This window comes from Vanrija pseudolonga, chromosome 2, assembly GCF_020906515.1.
Source record: "Vanrija pseudolonga chromosome 2, complete sequence".
Taxonomy (NCBI): Eukaryota; Fungi; Basidiomycota; class Tremellomycetes; order Trichosporonales; family Trichosporonaceae; genus Vanrija; species Vanrija pseudolonga.
Window position 1 is genome coordinate 3473141 of NC_085850.1, and position 16073 is coordinate 3489213.

The 16073-nt window shown below is 60.8% G+C and overlaps 4 protein-coding genes across 6 annotated transcripts; all 4 read left to right on the forward strand.

Moving 5' to 3' along the window:
- Nucleotides 1–866: 866 nt before the first annotated feature.
- lsm8 (U6 snRNA-associated Sm-like protein LSm8) lies at nt 867–1795 on the forward strand (the record flags this gene model as incomplete). Its single annotated transcript, XM_062769612.1, has 4 exons — nt 867–1181; nt 1291–1476; nt 1574–1614; nt 1664–1795. The coding sequence occupies exons 1-4, from the start codon at nt 1154–1156 to the stop codon at nt 1793–1795; spliced, it is 387 nt and encodes a 128-aa protein (XP_062625596.1). The 5' UTR covers nt 867–1153.
- Nucleotides 1796–4960: 3165 nt separating this feature from the next.
- Nucleotides 4961–10686, forward strand: LOC62_02G003088 (uncharacterized protein; the record flags this gene model as incomplete). 2 transcript variants are annotated; one of them, XM_062769613.1, is made up of 8 exons in its annotated part: nt 4961–4973; nt 5307–5419; nt 5475–5726; nt 5836–6023; nt 7009–7215; nt 7284–9899; nt 9946–10326; nt 10376–10686. In XM_062769613.1, the coding sequence occupies 8 exons, from the start codon at nt 4961–4963 to the stop codon at nt 10428–10430; spliced, it is 3825 nt and encodes a 1274-aa protein (XP_062625597.1). In that variant the 3' UTR covers nt 10431–10686. The 2 variants fall into 2 exon arrangements, with proteins under 2 accessions (XP_062625597.1, XP_062625598.1); XM_062769614.1 differs by lacking the exons at nt 4961–4973; nt 5307–5419; nt 5475–5726; nt 5836–6023 and adding an exon at nt 6672–6733.
- Nucleotides 10687–11339: 653 nt separating this feature from the next.
- Nucleotides 11340–13255, forward strand: mtr_1 (N amino acid transport system protein). The gene is made up of 3 exons (XM_062769615.1): nt 11340–11796; nt 11855–12116; nt 12166–13255. Exons 1-3 carry the CDS (start codon nt 11653–11655, stop codon nt 13170–13172), a joined length of 1413 nt encoding a protein of 470 aa, XP_062625599.1. The 5' UTR covers nt 11340–11652; the 3' UTR covers nt 13173–13255.
- Nucleotides 13256–13428: 173 nt separating this feature from the next.
- On the forward strand, nt 13429–14714 carry LOC62_02G003090 (uncharacterized protein). Of its 2 annotated transcripts, XM_062769616.1 has the most exons (5): nt 13429–13539; nt 13628–13738; nt 13866–13890; nt 13963–14051; nt 14260–14714. In XM_062769616.1, exons 1-5 carry the CDS (start codon nt 13437–13439, stop codon nt 14586–14588), a joined length of 657 nt encoding a protein of 218 aa, XP_062625600.1. In that variant the 5' UTR covers nt 13429–13436; the 3' UTR covers nt 14589–14714. The 2 variants fall into 2 exon arrangements, with proteins under 2 accessions (XP_062625600.1, XP_062625601.1); XM_062769617.1 differs by having other exon boundaries at nt 13963–14714.
- The last annotated feature ends 1359 nt before the right edge of the window (nt 14715–16073 follow it).

A 16073-nucleotide genomic window follows, 5' to 3' on the forward strand; every position in this document is an offset into this window, starting at 1 on the left:
GGTGGGTTGGGCTGGGTTTGGTCGACTTGGGCCGTGTGTGTGTTGGTTGGGTCAACCCAGTGATGGTTAACTGAAAGTGGGAGGGCAAATAAGGAATGACGGGAGGGAAGGGGAAATGCGCGCAAATGAGTGAGGGAAGCTAGCAAGCACACCAAGACAACACACCAAAGCAAGCAAGCACACTGGGGAACAAGGTCAGACTTCGGGACAGCAGAGCCGAAGCGTAGCAGCACATAGACATTGGGACAGTGTCTACGACTGCTTGCTATGAGCAAGTGAATGCGCCAAGGGGTGAGGGAGGCATAGGCGTAGGCGTAGGCGTAGGCGTGGGCAACAACAGCGGCGGCGGCAAGACACAGACCAGGGAGAGGTGAAGGGTGTGAGGCGCGGGTCAAAGCCCTGGTGGCCGGCGGCGCATCATCGCGCGCAATGTCTACTCTGACGCCGGTCGGCAGCCGGCAGATGAGATGACGCCCAGTGCGGCGCGGACTCTGCGTTAGGAGCTCGGCCGGCTGCGCACACTGCATCGCATCGCTTGGCTTGGCTTGATCGGACGGACGCAGCTGCACAATGCAGCGTAAAGCCGCTGCGGTGCAGTGGACGCGCCATCGTCATGACTGTGCTGCCTGCTGCCACGTCCAAGTAGTCGCTCGCTGCTGCAACATCCAAATGCATTTCTTCGGCGGGCCTAAGGGGGTCTACTACTAAATGTTACCCAATGCCGTCCTATAAACCCTTAACCACCCACACGGTCTGGACCATTAAAGGGACAGACGGACAATGAACATGCTAACGACTCAGGGAAATCAGGTGGGGACAAATAACGAATTCAAAATTGCCACGGTTCCGGGGATACCGGTGAATACCACGTGGAAAACGTGGCTCGAGACGCGCCTTGCTTGGGACAGACCATCAACAACGTCACTGCGGCCAGCAGCAAAATAATCAACATCTTGCCTTCCTTGCGACGAGACCACGGCGTCAACCACTAGCCCACTCGCGACTCGACGAGCAGCCTAAGCGACCCACAGCTACGCAACTGCACAACCTAGGAGCTAGCTAGGTCGAAGGACGTCTCTTTCTGCATCGCCGCGCTCCGCTCGATCGATCACGACAACGACAACAACAACAACAACCACCACCACCGGCAACCATGTCGGCGCTTGACGGATTCCGCGATCGTAAGTGATCTTCAGAGCTAGATACAGTCGGGACCTCCGAGGAGGGAAGCTCGTCCAACTGGACCGTTACACCCGCTGTAACTGGAGGAGGGGTCAAGGCAAGGTGCAGCCTCGATGCTCGTCGAGGCCGAGAGGAATGCCGACCTCCACCTTGCCCCGATGACTTGCGTCATGAGGCCTGGTGGAGTGGGGAATGAGTGGAAGGCTTTCTCGGCGAACGAGAAGCAGCTCTTCTTGCTCGTGCACCGCTGCAGCCGCCGCCGACCAATGCGGTCGATGCTGCCAACTGCGCTGCGTGCTTCCATCTTCCCCGGCTTGCTCGCCACACTTGACCCCTTTGTGTCACAGCACCTCACCTTCCTCCTCGAAGACGTATTACTCACACACCGCAGAGCTGGTCCAGGTCATCCTCTACGATGGACGAGTCATTGTCGTAAGTGGCACCCGACGATCCTCGGCACCATCGCTGACCACACTCACAGGGAAGGCTGAAGGGCAACGACAACTTCTGCAACTTGATTCTGTCCGACAGTGTTGAGCGCGAGTACTCGAGCGATAAGGGTGTCGAGATGATCCCACTGGGTCTATACATGATCAAGGGCGACAATGTGTGAGTGTTGTGACAAGTGTGGCGAGGCCACCGAGGTACTCTGGGATTCTCGGGGTCAACCCGCCGCAGTCTCCGTTCGGCGCTTGCCGCCGGCCACGCCGTGTGTCTCCACCGACGTGAACCGCCGCATGGGTCAGGCGACCGGCTTTGCTGGACGTACCCAGGGATGCTGCGGACGGCATGGTGATAAGGGAAACGCAATACCTGATGTTGAGTGGCTGCCGCCGCGAAAATCGCCACAGTCACCCATGCCGAGTTACCCGGCGCCGCGGCGTGGGTGGAAGGGTACCTCGGCGTAGGTACGTCGGGGCTGGGTGCGTGGCTGCACTCCCATGCGAGCTGGAACGAAGCCCATGACCGTGCATACGATGCTGTGGGCGAGGTGTCGGCATCCATGATGACTGTGCCGTGAGACATGGCTTCATCTGTTTGCCGTGCCCGCGGTCGTCGACGCCACCTGGCTCACAGTGCCGGGGCGGCTTGCTTTCCCAAATCTGTCAAGGCGGCGGCCTCGTTGTATGATGACGACATGACGGTTGAGATATTTGACGCTAACAGTTCCAGGGCCCTCGTTGCGGAAGTGGATGAAGACAAGGATGCGACCATCGACTACTCAGAGATCCAGGCGGAGCCTCTGGCAGAAGTGCGGTATTAGGCGCACGCACGATAACAGAGAGAAGCACAGAAGGGTACTCCGCGGGAAGGGGACATAGCCGACAGGCGCACAATCGCGACGACAACGCACACCGCTAGGCCGGCCACGCAAGATGAAGGGCTCAATTGCGAGGGGCCTGGCGATTGGTTGACAGCTCCATCACACCACCACCACACACTCATCGCCATGCATGTACAATAATTCGTTTCCACCCATGCGTGCGTGACACGTAGCCAGCCGCAGCCACAGCCGCCGCAGCGGTCGCACGAGATATGACTAGAGATGGCTAAAAGCCACAAACTGTGGCGTCGCGACAGCCGCCGCCTCCGCCTCCGCCGCCGCGGTCGTTTGTCCCACTGTGGCTTCTTTCAGGGTATCGAGGTATCTGACAAGAGAGATAGGGCTGGGTGGCCGACGCCACAAGTCTCTACCCCATCGTTCTGACACGGGCGGTGACTGGGCAACAACGCGGTTGCGGCGGCCAAGCAGCACGCCATAGGTCCTCGACCCCGTCGGATGCGAATGCGGAGGGAGGTATGTGAGGGCTTGAGCGTTTCACTGGAACAAGACAGGAGAGGGAGGGCAAGTACGACGAGCTTTGGAGAGAATGGGGCAAGGAGGCGGCCTGCAACAGAGCCCGCGGCAAGGCGTCTGGCCGCGAGGCGAAGGCGCCTCTTTCACACCCCCGCCGGGTGGTTGGAAGGGGCGGCGGCGCTGGCTTGCAGGCTTGCTGGGCGACAGCGGCAGCGATTCTTTCTTTCGCCCGATGTAACTGATCTGCCCTCCCCCACCTGTTCCTACCTTTTGGTTTCTTCCGCCTCGGGCTTATGCTGCCCGCGCCGCGATCTCTGCTGTAGCTGCTGCCGTTGGTGTTCAGCAGCACGCGGCGTCATCTGCAGATTGCAGATTGGAAACAAGCGAGCAGCCTCCGCGCTCAGGAATGTGCGGGAGCCGCGCGGGGCCGCAACGCAAGAGCACGACAGCGACAGTCGAGCAGCAGATGAACGCAGCAGCATGCTGCTCGCTCACTCGGTCAGTCAGTCAGTGTGGGCTGGGCTGGGCTGGGCCGCGATATCCAATCGCCCGCCGATCAGCTTGCTCCAAGTGGACAAGTGCGTCTCCCCTCTCGTTGCCTCTCGGTTGCGTCCGCTGCCGATAACATTGCCGTGCAGCGCTCGAGCAGCGCAAGGGGGGAGGAGGCCAGGCAGGAGGGGAAGAGAGTAAAAAAGGTACGCCGTTCGACTTGTCTGACTGATATCGCATGTCTCTCGTTAGTTGTTTCGAGCGTGCTGCCGTCCCGCGACTTGGCGATTTCATGACCACATGTGGCCGAACGGGCGTTTCAAACAGAACAGACAAGTGTGCAAGGTTTGCCGCGGGGCTGACGACATGGCCAGGGGGGTATCGTCATCCTGGCGAGCGAGCGAGCAAAGGGGGAGGCTTGAGCGCTGCACTGGCGCCTCACCGCCGCGCCTCTGCACCACGCCGCGCCGCGCCGCCGATTTGATGTTGCACAAGCATGCACTAGGCTAGTGGTTCCGGCTGGCCAGCTCACAACCGACCGACCGACCAACTTGCCTTGTGGCAGAACGGCGGATTTGAGGATTTGAGATAATCGCTCAGTGGCCCAGTGGGGCTTGGAGGCGACAAGGAACCGTCAGGACCGGGCCCAGGGAGGGGAGGCACGGATTCAGGAGTTGGGCATAGGGCGGGAACTTTTGTCGGTTCTACCGCTGCGCTGCCTCGCGCGGGCTGCTTTGCCTCCTCAACTGCCACTGCCACTGCCTCGCCCACCCTGAGGGAGGCGTAGGTTTCCCTCGCCCGCCCGTTTTCTGGCTTGCACTTGTCCTCTTGCCCACCTTTTGCAACGGCCGCCGTTTACTCGTTTCGGCGACACAATGTGGCACTCTGTCGCCTTCGGTGCGCTGTTACCTGCAACCGAAGACGACTCGCCTCAGGGTGGAGCGCATAGGAAAGTAGCTTCTTCCCTTAATAGGCATGTTAGGTTGGCTTGATCTAAAGTCCGTCGGTCGCTCTCCGCCGCCCTCTAGCTCGGGAGCAGGCAAACCCAAAGACGGGGCAGAAAAAAGTCTCTCTTCATCTGGGTCAGCGCAGCCCCCAAGCCCTTGCCCATGCGCCTCTGACGTTGTGCCCTCCGCCATGGACCCGTGTGGTACAAGGAAGAAAAAAAAAAGTGGACCCTTGGCCGTAGACTCTTTCCGAGTTGCAAGCTGCCTGTGTCCTGGTAGCCTGCCCTGGGGCGGTTTGGCAGTTTCGTCCGTTTTCCTTGGGTCTTGTGCCCTCCTCCGCAAGCTTCAGCCTCACCAAGTCCTGTCCTCTCCCTTTCGAGCTCTTGCATCAGCGCTGTCCTGACATAGCCATTTTGAAGTGTGGTCCTGACCTGGGTCCTTATGGCTACCACCGCCTGCGCCGCCTGCCTTACCTGCCTGACTGCTTGCCTGCCTTCCTGCTGCCTGCATCTGCCACCGCCCACAACTGCTACCGCCGCCGCTGATGCTGCTCGCTCGTGGGTCTGCTGCCGCCCTCGCTCGCTACCTCTGTCAGCTCGATACTACCCCAACGCCCATCCATCGTCTGTAGGAGGCCGCTCTCCTCGTTCAACTGCACCGGCGTCAGTCAAGGTGCCGACTTCTTTCCTGTTCTCCTTTCTACACCCCCACCCCACCCATTGTTCATCGACGCCATACATCACGCACCGCACGCACCGTTCGCACCGTTCGCACGCACGCTTGCACGCACGGCCCCTCACGGCAAGAGAGCAGCAGCACCAAGCCACTCTGCCAGAGCGCTCGACCGCCGGTCCGTCCGCCTAGAGCCCGCATACCCAGCCGGTAGCCAGCCAGCCTGCGGCTTTCGCTGCTATCTATCACCAACACCCTTCGCACCCCCCTGCAGTTTGACCCGACCTGCTTCTTATCGCCCCCTCACCACACTCGCTTTGCTCGTGACTCTGTGCGCACTCGACACACGCTCTTTCGATCACAGTCGACGACTACCAACCCTATAGATTATCGGTGCCGACAACCCAAACGACAATATCGCCCGAACACCGTCCGAAAAAGTCGTGACCCAGCCAGTTCATTCACCGACACACTCGTTCACCTTCTTCGCTCGACAACGTCTTCCGTTGCTCAGAACCCGTGGTCGACGCCTTGTCCACCGCGTGTACAGAAATTCGACTTCCCGTGTCATCATCTCGACGACCGACCAACCCGCTCCGCCCCGCCGCCATATATCAGCCGATCAAGTTACGATTACGGTTCCTCGGCGATTTGCTTCCTTCCTCGCTTTTACTGCCTCGCCGCGCCTACTAACCTCACTCGACCAAGAAAGTGTCACATCGGCGCGACCCTTTTGAATCAACGTAGAACGCGCCAGCGATAAATCGTGGAGCGTGTAACGTTGACAAGCAAGAAAGCACGGATCGATCGCGCTTCGACTCCTTTCATTTCTCCCTCCTCCCCCATCGTCTCGACTGGCCTTCCTTTGGCGCTTGGTCGCACACTTTCAACTCGACGCACGGCATCCCGCACTTTGCCTCGCCTCGCCTCGCCTCGTCAGTTGTGCCCTGATCGCCAGCCAGTATACCAATCCCTTGGTATTCCCACCATCCTTCCTACACATTTGGGCGCCAATTGCCTCTCATCCAGTCACTCGATAACGACTGAGCAGTCGCAGCGAATATCCAAACTGTCAATTCCCCCACTTGTTTGAGCGTCGTCACGGCAACCAAAAGTTCAACTCGCCAGATTCGCTGATAACCGGGAGTCCGTCGAGGCAACAGGTGAGTTCTTGGACCCCCCCCCCCCATCACGATCATCACGATCAAGTCATGATCGCTTGTCATCTCGGCAAGTGATGGCTGCAGAAGCGCTGGTCTGTTCTGCGCGCGTCCCCCTCTACCCCCTTGTCTCTTTTCTCTCAACCGCCGTCACCCGTGCTCTATACCCCTAGCTCCAGGGAAGGCAGGCGTGACTGGTCCACCGGGCACCGAAGCGGCCAAGCATCACACATCAATGCGGACCGCAGTGAGATGCTCTCGACACACTAGTGTGCACGAAGAGTCGAGGAATGGGTCGGGTTAAAAGTAGGACAAAGCGGTGTTGCATCAGACGACACAGACGCGTTGGGTTCTCTCTCCCCTTGACACCCGCCGCGTCCTCGTGTTAGTCTGCCTAGCGCCGTCGCCAGCCGCAGCAGCAGCATGCACACAGAAGCGGCTGCCGACTGTACGGTCCCCCCCACCACCCGTTACAGACATGTGTCGTGTGCCTCTGCCATGCGCGCGCTCTTTCCTCCCAGCCACGATCTGCACCATGCTCCCCTCTCACCTATTTCTCAACTCTTTGTTCCTCCTCCATTCCCCGATCCTCATTGTCCTGCACCCCTTTCCATCCGGCCACCATGAGTCGCCGACCGAAGCGCACACGAGCGCGCGACACTTCTCCCACCACATCGCCCATACACTGGCAGCAGCTTCAATATCCAGCTTCCCATTATCAGCCCCATTATCAGCAACAGAGACTGACCCCTCCGCTTAGCCTCGACTCTGTGATAGCCAATATTACGTCCACTCCGCCAAACCCGGCATATTCCTTTTCGGCAGGCTACACGTCGCCGTTGAGTTATCAGCAGCAACAAGAAACCTTTTTTCAAGACCCCCTCTTCGCAGATAGCAGGGGATCCTGCGGCGTCAAGGCCGACGTGTGGATCGGAGCTCAGCAGAGTTCACCCCCATCCCCCGCCACGTAAGTACCAACACACACACACAAAAGCAAATCCCCTGCAATCGGAATGTACCTGACGTGCTGTGCAGAATAGATTCTCTTACCGATTCCCAAGCAGGGGGGGAGTACTTTCCCCCCTCGTCCGAGAGCGCGGGTGGTGATTCCCCCTCTGCGACGCAGGTTCGCCGGGCAAACCTGAGCCTGAACATTGCCTCAACAGCAGCGGCGCTTGCGCCAGGCCTGTCGCCAGCTTCTTTGGTTCCTTCTGGCGACCCATTTTCCGGCGACTTGTCGTCTTTTACCGCAGATCCAGCCGAGGACTACTTCCAGTTCCCCGACGCTGCTCTCTCGGCCCCTCCCGACGCCCTTACGGACCCCAATGCCCAGGCAGCCCAGGCCGCAGCTCTCCATGCTGCCGCTGTCGCCCAGGGAGCGGCTCCTTTGACTGCGCCCTCCACCTCGGCCACCTTTGGATACCGCCTTCCAGCGTCTCAGCCGTCCAGTCCAGTCCGTGGCGTCTTCTACAATGGACAACAGCAGCAGTTTGCACTCGGTGCCGCTCCCGGTAGACAACGTGGAGCCACCGTGAGCGGCATTTCGTCCATGCCCGAAGGCGCCGCACCATTCCCTCCCCAGGCTTTCACGCAATCGCATCAGGTCAATGGCCTTACCCTCGCCTCGGCCCCCGTCTCGGCGGTACCGTCGCACTTGTCATTCAGCGCCATCCACAACGGCTCACCATCGTCGTCACCGCTGGCCGGCTCGCCCGTGGTCGCCGCAACAAAATCCGAACGTCTTATCCCCAGTGCGCAGTCGTCATTAGACGTCACCATGGAGGACATTTCGGCCCAAAATTCTCAGCTTGGCTCGAGCAGGCGGTCATCTGAGAGCGCAGCTGCAGCTGCTGCAGCTGTCGCCGCTGCTGGCGGCGTTTCAGATGTCGACAAGCTCACCTTGGAACGTTTGACAATGCTCGACACCATTGTGAGCCAGGCACAAAGCGCCAAGGAGGCCCTGCTCCGTGGACAAGAAGACCGCCTCCCAGAAGCTCTTGGCCAGATCAGCAACCAGCTCGAGAAGGCCAGCGATCTCGGTGTGGGGCCGAGTCAAACGCCGCGCGAATCAACACCGGCGTCTGGCTCAAACCAGGCTCTGTCGCCACATAGCTACTCGCCTCAGGCGACCACGGGCATTCCTTCGGGCGTAGTGACTCCTGCTATTCCCGTCAACCCAGTTGCGCCTCAGCCCATTCCACAACTCCTGCCTTCGCTGCCTGTTGGTCAGACTCCGGTGACCCTCGTCCCATCCGCAGTCAGCTCGCCAGTCACTATGGCTGCGCCTGGCAGCATCATGGGTCGCAACGAGTACCTGCCTGCTGTTCCTGGCGCCCAGTTGGTCCACCAGCACTACCCGATCCCGGGACAGATGCAGCAGCCGACCCCACAAGCCGCTTTGCCGACCACGCCTGTTACCGCCAATTTCCAGACTGCTATTGCCGGTCACGCCCCAGTGGTATCATCGCCTCTGGCGTTATTGCCTCCATCGCGGGCCGCCAGCCCGAAGCAGTATGCTCAGTGGCTGCCTGATGGTGTTTCGGCTGCTTCTGCCGCCATTGCCGCTGCCACCGGCGCCCCCGTCACCCCCATGACAGCCGATGGGCTCACGCAGGCTCAAGCACAGGAATTTGTGGTTGCTGCTCAAGTCGCCCAGGGGCAGGCTCAAGCCCAAGCCCAAGCTCAGGCCTATGCTCAAGCTCATGCCCAAGCCCAAGCTCAGGCTCAGGCGCAAGCCCAAGCACAAGCACAAGCCCAAGCGTATGGCCAGGCTGTCCATGCCCACCAAGTGCAGCAGCAAGCCCAAGCCCAAGCCCAAGTGCAAGCGCAGGCACAAGCACAGGCTCAGGCGCAGGCGCAAGCTGTCGCTCAGGCTCATGCTCACGCCGTCCATTCTCAGCAGGTGGCTGAGGCTCAGGCAGCGGCTGCGCATGCCGCATCTGTTGCTCAGCAGCAGGCCGGCAACGAGAAGCGCGCCGATGGCCGCCCCATTGCGCGTGCGCGAAGCTCGTCCGTCAACAACAAGCAGCCGGCGTTCGGCATGACGTCTAGCGTCAGCCTGCCCCCTTCCGCCTGGCAGTCCCGCCAGGGCTCGCCTGCCGATGACGATGACGATGATGACAACGGCGCCGATACTGACGACGAGACTGCCCCTCGTCGACCCAAGAGGAGGCGTAGCTCTGCGGGTCCCGACATGGTTGAGGTCGGCCCATCCTCCGGTGTGATCATCCCCGACGATGTCAAGAAGCAGCTCGATGTCATCTTCAACGAGTTCCTCAACAAGGTCTGCTCGGATCTCGACATCTGCGACTCCAAGGGCGAGAAGCTCCACCAGGTGCTCATGCCCAAGAAGATGCAGCGTCTCGACGAGTCGCCCGACTACCGCCCCTTCAAATTCCGTATCCAGGCGTTTACCAATGCTTTCCACGAGGAGCTCCAGGCGCGCGGTATCAGCGAGGAGACCATGTCTGTCAAGAAGGTCAAGGTCTACCTCTGGCACCAGGAACTCATCTCGAGATTCAATGCCGACGGCAAGAAGGCCAAGTCGAAGGGCAACCACATTTGGCACGTTGATGCCAAGAAGCTCCCTGGTGGCGGTTGGGTGTTCCGCCCATTCAAGCGCCGCATCATTGGCAGCCCGGCGACGTTTGCGTGAGTTGGGCTCTTCTCCTCCTCTGTCCATGAGCTAACCCTTCAGTGTTGTCAACATGCGCTTCGAGTGGGAGCCCAAGATCTGGGACCCCATGGCGCCGTCCGCCAACATCAAGCCCGCGTTCTCCTCCCCGCCTGGCTCGCTCCCCCCTTGGCTCAACTGGGAAGACGGTGTCCGCCTGACCGGCGTCCCGGACAAGCCATCCCCTCCTATCCACGTTCAAGCTACTGCCGAGTTCATCGACGGCGCCGGCAACTCGGCGTCGCTCAGCACTGGCTTTGTGATTCAGGTCGTCAACCTGCCCCAGCCCATCTCGAATGCTGAGGCAGCTGCGGCGGCCGCTTACCCGCCACCCCCCATGGGCCAGTGGCTCCCCGCCGACTTTGGCCAAGATGTTTCAATTGATATGACTGCTGTGCAGCCTCAGTGAGTGGCGCTTACCTCCTTCGTCAGATGGCCAGCGCTGACTCTTCAGAATGGCGTTCCCTGGTGGCATGCCCTTATACCCGCAGCCGGGTTACGGCGCGTAGAGTGTACCACAAGAGGACCGTTTGGTCCTCATTTTTCTTACATCAGGGTGTACTATGAGTATCAGAAGATTGTCGGTGGCCGTTTGTTTGCGGGGTATACAGGTCAAGATTATACAGAGGATTACTACGTTCTCAACTTTACAAAAAAAAGACTGCCTCGCGTGGGCCTACGCGTTGTCATCAGGTGCTAGCCGGAGAATGCAGCATCCTACCTGTGTACATAGATTAGAGGCACGGTGTGCGTGCGGGAGAGCATGAGATGTGACATGTTCTCTGATACGAAGCGGCAGGGAGGGCAGTGGTGAAGTCCAGTCGCTCGGCAACATCCATCCGATACACTTCGAGGCACGCAACGACGCATCGTCACAGGTCCGCACGTCAACACGCCACCTCAAACATGCATGCTCATGCTCAAGCTCACAGCCACAAACAAACAAACGTACATACGTGCTTCCCGACGACCGAGACGAGAGCACGACCCGCGCACGCGACCAAGCAAATCGGACGTCGGTCAATTGTTTCCCCGTTCCTGAGTGGCGAAGATGATGACGCGTGATAAAATTTCTTTCTGCAGGACGCCTTCACTCCGTCGCCAGATCCGCCGCTGCGCGCCGAGTCCGCTCCATTCCTTCGGAGACTTTGCACAGGCGCATGCGCCGCCTCCCGAGCAGCGCCGACAGCCCGCGCTGCTCGGAGGGAGTGCGGCCGCGCAGAGGGAAAGGGGTCCGCGGCGAGCCTCCGGCCACCGGCGCCGGAGCATGCCCGCTTGAGTCAGTCGTCGGTCGTCAAGCGAGGTGTCCTCGTCCTGAGTCGGTCGTCTTCCCTATGTTGTGTCACAGTCGAGGGCGCAGAGGAGGAGCAGCAGCGCTGCTGCTACTGCCGCTGCTGCTGCACACCGCGGCCCTGAATCTCAGCTGATCCTCTCTCCCACCGCCAGTCCACCGAGATAACTTGTACACAACCCTGCTCTCGCCCCTCCCCTTTCCCCCGTCCCCGATCGGAGAGCCACGACGAATGAATCAGCGCGCCCCAGCAGCGGGCTGACTCGGATATTGGAACTCTGTCGAGCCTGTTGGAAAAGCTGGCAGCAGCGTTGGAAAAACGCAGCGCCGACCGCCGTGCTCGCCATATAGTCGCTGCTGCCTGTTTTCCAACAACCCACACACGACCGCTATCGATAAGCCTGTTGGAAAACACCACCCCATATCGTTGGAAAAGAACGATGGCGAGAAGAGATAACAAGGCCTATGCCGACGCCGTCGTCGGCTCCGCTGCTGAGCTCGAGAAGGGCGGCAGCGGCGGCGACGGCGTCGTGCACGACGCCGTTTGGGGCGAGCAGGGCGGCAGCGGCCCAAACTATCGCGCAGTGAGTACCGGCGTTGGCGAGTGGAGGAGGAGAGAGCTGGAGCTGACGCCCCGCCCAGGTCTCCGCCTTCTCAGCCTTCGTGCTCATCACCAAGGCCGACATCGGGCTCGGGGTGCTCACCCTCCCCGTCGTGTTCCAAGTGCTCGGCATCATCCCGGGCGTGCTCATCATCCTCGCCGTCATGGCCATCGTGGCGTACTGCGCCGCCGCGATCGGGCCCTTCAAGCTCCGCCATCCAGAATGCTATACGCTTACTGAGGCGGGGCGGATCGTCGGCGGGCGCTGGGCGGGCGAGTACTTCTTCCTCATGTACATGCTGGGTGAGCGGGGTCGTGGCAGTTGGGGGAGCGCGAGCTGACGCCCCGCCAGACATGATCTTCACGGTTGCCGGCGCGCTCATCTCCCTATCCACCGCGCTCAACGCCCTCTCGACCCACGGCGCCTGCACGGCCATCTTCGTAGCCGTCATCGCCGCTTTCGGTTTCCTGTGCTGCTCGGTGCGCACGCTCAACCACGTCGCGCCAATCGGGTGGGTCGGGCTGTTCTGCCTCGTGACGAGCGTCATCGTGCTCGCCGTCTCTGTTGGCGTGCAAGACCGGCCCGCCGACGCGCCGCCCACCGGCGACTGGGGCCGCGAGGTCAAGCTCTTCGGCAACCCCACTTTCGCCGAGGCCATGGCCGCCGTCAACCAGATTGTGTTTGCCGGCTCGGCGACGTCGACCTTCTTCGGCATCGTGAGCGAGATGCGCGAGCCGAAGAAGTACACGCGCGCCATGCTCTCGTCAATGGCGTTCCTCACCGGCGTGTATGTCGCCATCGGCACAGTCGTGTACTACTACTGCGGGCAGTACGTGTCCTCGCCAGCGCTCGGATCCGCCGGCCCGCTCATGAAGAAGGTGTGCTACGGCATCGCGATCCCCGGCCTGCTCGCCAGCCTGACGCTGTACGGCCACCTGGCGGGCAAGGCGCTCTTCGTGCGCATCCTCGGAGGGTCGCGCCACTTGACCTCGAGCACGCCGGTGCACTGGGCCACCTGGCTCGGCCTGCAGGCCGGGTGCATGCTCGTCGCGTACGTTATCGCCGAGGCGATCCCCAACTTCTCGAGCGTCATCTCGCTCGTCGGCTCCATCGTCAAGCCGAGCGTCAGCATCATCCCATACACCTTCATGTGGTGGCACGACAACTTCCGCTTCGTGCCCCCTGCTGAGCGGACTTCGCGCCTCAGGTGGACTGCGGCGCTCAACGTCTTCTTGTTCCTCGTCGGCGCGTTCATCATGGTCGCGGGCACGTACGGCTCAGTCAAGGACCTCATCAAGACGTCGGCGACCACCGGCCCTTGGTCGTGCAAGGACAACTCGAACTCTGTGCATGAGTAGAGAGTGGGATGTTGGAGTGATACGGCCGACGGCGAACTATGTAGCAATATACTGTGACTTATGTATTCCAGCGTTCTGCCCTGCCAGTGTTGAGGAGCTGCCACTGGCTGTTCACTTCCGAAGGAGTGTCGATTTAATTGGAACCAGTCTTGGCGTGATCGAGCCAGCCGGCACGCGCCGGCACCATCCGCAGTCGCGTCCTAACCGTGTCACATCGCGAACTCGCGTGTTGTCACCATCCACTACCTCTAACATCGTATCATCATGCGCGTCTTGGCCACCGCAGCCCTCGCCCTCGCTGCCTCTGCGCTCGCTGCGCCCGCTGCCGGGCCTGTAGCAATCACGTTCCCCAAGGCAAACGACTACTGTGGGTGGAGCCGGTCGGTGCCTCCCTGCCTCCCTGTGCCGCGGGTGTCTGTGCCCCGTTGTGTCGTCGTGCAGAGCTCACGCTGCAGGGGTCGAAGAGGGCACGTTTGTCGTGACCTGGACCGGGAGTGGTGACGCCACGCTCGACTTCAAGGTCTACAATCCCTTTGGCACAGCGCAGCAGTTTCTCCTAGGCTCGGGTGGGTGTCGTCCGTGGAGTCGGAGGACTGGACACAACGCACGCGCCGCTCGCTCGTTCACTCCGACCTTGTGGTGCCGTGCCAAGGTTATCACACACACACGAGCTAAGGAACTAACACGGCACAGCCTCCGCAAGCGCAGGATACGCTTCGTGAGTCGCCAGACGAGTCGCTAGGCCCAGACATTGTTCCCACCCATGGATCCTGATACTGACACGGTCCAGATGGACGCCGCCGGCGAACGAGCAGCGGCTCAAGTACCCCGCCGCACAGAGGTACGAGGTTATCATCGCCGACCACTCGACTGGCGCAAGTGAGTGAGATCTGCGGGATGCTAGCCTGCATGTGCATGTGCAAGCTAGGCCAGAGGTAGAAGGGGCACGAGGCAGAGACGTTGTCCGGCCGAAGGTCCGATCCGTGTAGAGTCCAAACCAACAACAACCGACACGCGATGGAGCCTTCCCATCGCGTCGCGTAGTGTAGCGTGGTGGAACGCGCGGCATGGGCTAACTTCCTTTCAGCCGTAGCCACCTCGGACCCATTCGAGATCAAGCCATATTACACCAAGGCGTCGTTGCCTAGCCCACCGTCAAACGGGACGGCTCCTGCCGGTGGTGCTGCATCGGGAACGACGCCGAGCGGTGGTGCCTCGTCGGGCGGAGGAACGGCTGCTGCGGGTGCGGCCTCCTCTGGATCTGGCTCATCTGGCTCATCTTCCGCAACTGGAGCTGGAGCAGGCGCGGCAGGAGCAAGTGCATCGGCAAAGGCTGGAACCAGCGGCGCTGGCTCCGTTATCGCCTCAGTCACAACTGTTGTGTCTGGCTGCACCCTCGCCCTGCTATTCATGTAGGTTGGCCGGACAACACCCGCAAACACATGCCGGCAGAGCTCGCGGATGCTTTGCCTTACCTTTACACGATCGACAACACACGTCACTCTGACGACCCTATAGTCCATACCAATGCACGATTATGATTCATCACCATGTCCAGAACCCTTGGGACGTGACTCTCTCCAGCCACGTTTCATATAACAATGATGAGCCTGAACCAAGCCCGTCGAGCGTATCATTCTCGCGGCCATGGGTGTGCAGAGCCAACCGCCTCAGCAGCAGCAAGTGCTGCGTTCGCCTACTCGGGCATCGGCACTCTGCCACCCACCTCGGCAATATGCTTGCCCGTCGCCGAGTAAGCAGATGGGTGGTTGTGATTGCACCGGTGCGGTTCCCGCTGTTAGGACCCATCCCACATTAGTGGGTCAGAGGGCGCGCCTGTCTCACCTCTTGCCGAAAGTTGGGTTGCTCGGCACGGGTCCAACTAGCATGGGTCACATGCGCCGCCGTCGGGTCGATCGGCCAGCTGATCTCAGTACCTGAGAGCTTACAGCTGGGGTGCGTGCGTGCGCGCGAGCGCCGTGTGCGCGACGGAAGTCGTGACTGGAAGCACGTTCTCGGAGGCAAGCACCATGTCAGCACCGCCCCGCCGCCTCCGTGCGGGGCTTCACTCGGGCGGGATGGGATGGGACGGGGGAGCACACACGGCAAGGATGCGTGCGCCCGCCGCCCCGATTTCATGTGGCAGAGGACAAGTGCCGGGAGGAGCGCCGGACGGGTGAGCCGCGGATTGCCGTACGGCTGGCCCACTTCCTTCTTTCCACCTTGATGATGGTGGCGGCGTGCATGCACCCGGAATCACGCGGCAGACCAACGCCCGGACTACGAGTGACTCAGTGCTCAAGGCAGGAAGCGCTATGTTGAAATGCACGACGACCGACTGGGCTGAGCGTCGCGGCGAGGGCGCGGCGCGGCGCAGTCGCACAGGACCGATACGTGGGCACGCGCGCGCGCGCACCAGACGGCCGCGGGAAAAATGAAAACGGCAGTCGTCACAAGTGCCGCAGGTTGATGAGTGAGATTATCATCTCATGCCAAGGTGCGCGAGCGGGCGCCTGGCGGGCCCGAAGGATTTGTGGTTTTCCCTATGTTTAGCCTTGGTCTGTCGGGTCGGTGGTCGCTCGCTGCTTGCTTGCCTTGCTTGATTTGTGCATCAAGCGCCTTGCCTTGCTGCTTGTTGTGCTTTGCCAGGCAGGCAGGCCCACAGCCCAACAGGACAGGGGAAACCAAACCCCTGTTCTGGGCTCTCTTGCCGTCAGCAGCCAAAACACTCTAGTGGGGCAGGATCAACCCAAGGCATGAATAGGTGGCGGCGAATACTTGAACGCCGCAGTGCGGCGATTTCCTGACGTCAGTCGTCACTCTCTCTTACCCTCGTCGTCTCCCACTCGGAATGTAGCAAGCATGCAACTCTGTCGCTGGGTCAATGACAAAGAATCACTC

Excerpts from the sequence above, each read along its gene's own strand:
- mtr_1 (XM_062769615.1), top strand. The coding sequence starts at position 11,653 with ATGGCGAGAAGAGATAACAAGGCCTATGCCGACGCCGTCGTCGGCTCC. Across the intron at positions 11,797-11,854 it reads GCGGCCCAAACTATCGCGCA|GTCTCCGCCTTCTCAGCCTT; the intron begins GTGAGTACCGGC and ends CGCCCCGCCCAG. Across the intron at positions 12,117-12,165 it reads CTTCCTCATGTACATGCTGG|ACATGATCTTCACGGTTGCC; the intron begins GTGAGCGGGGTC and ends ACGCCCCGCCAG.
- LOC62_02G003090 (XM_062769616.1), top strand. The coding sequence starts at position 13,437 with ATGCGCGTCTTGGCCACCGCAGCCCTCGCCCTCGCTGCCTCTGCGCTC. Across the intron at positions 13,739-13,865 it reads GCAGTTTCTCCTAGGCTCGG|CCTCCGCAAGCGCAGGATAC; the intron begins GTGGGTGTCGTC and ends AACACGGCACAG. Across the intron at positions 13,891-13,962 it reads GCAAGCGCAGGATACGCTTC|ATGGACGCCGCCGGCGAACG; the intron begins GTGAGTCGCCAG and ends GACACGGTCCAG.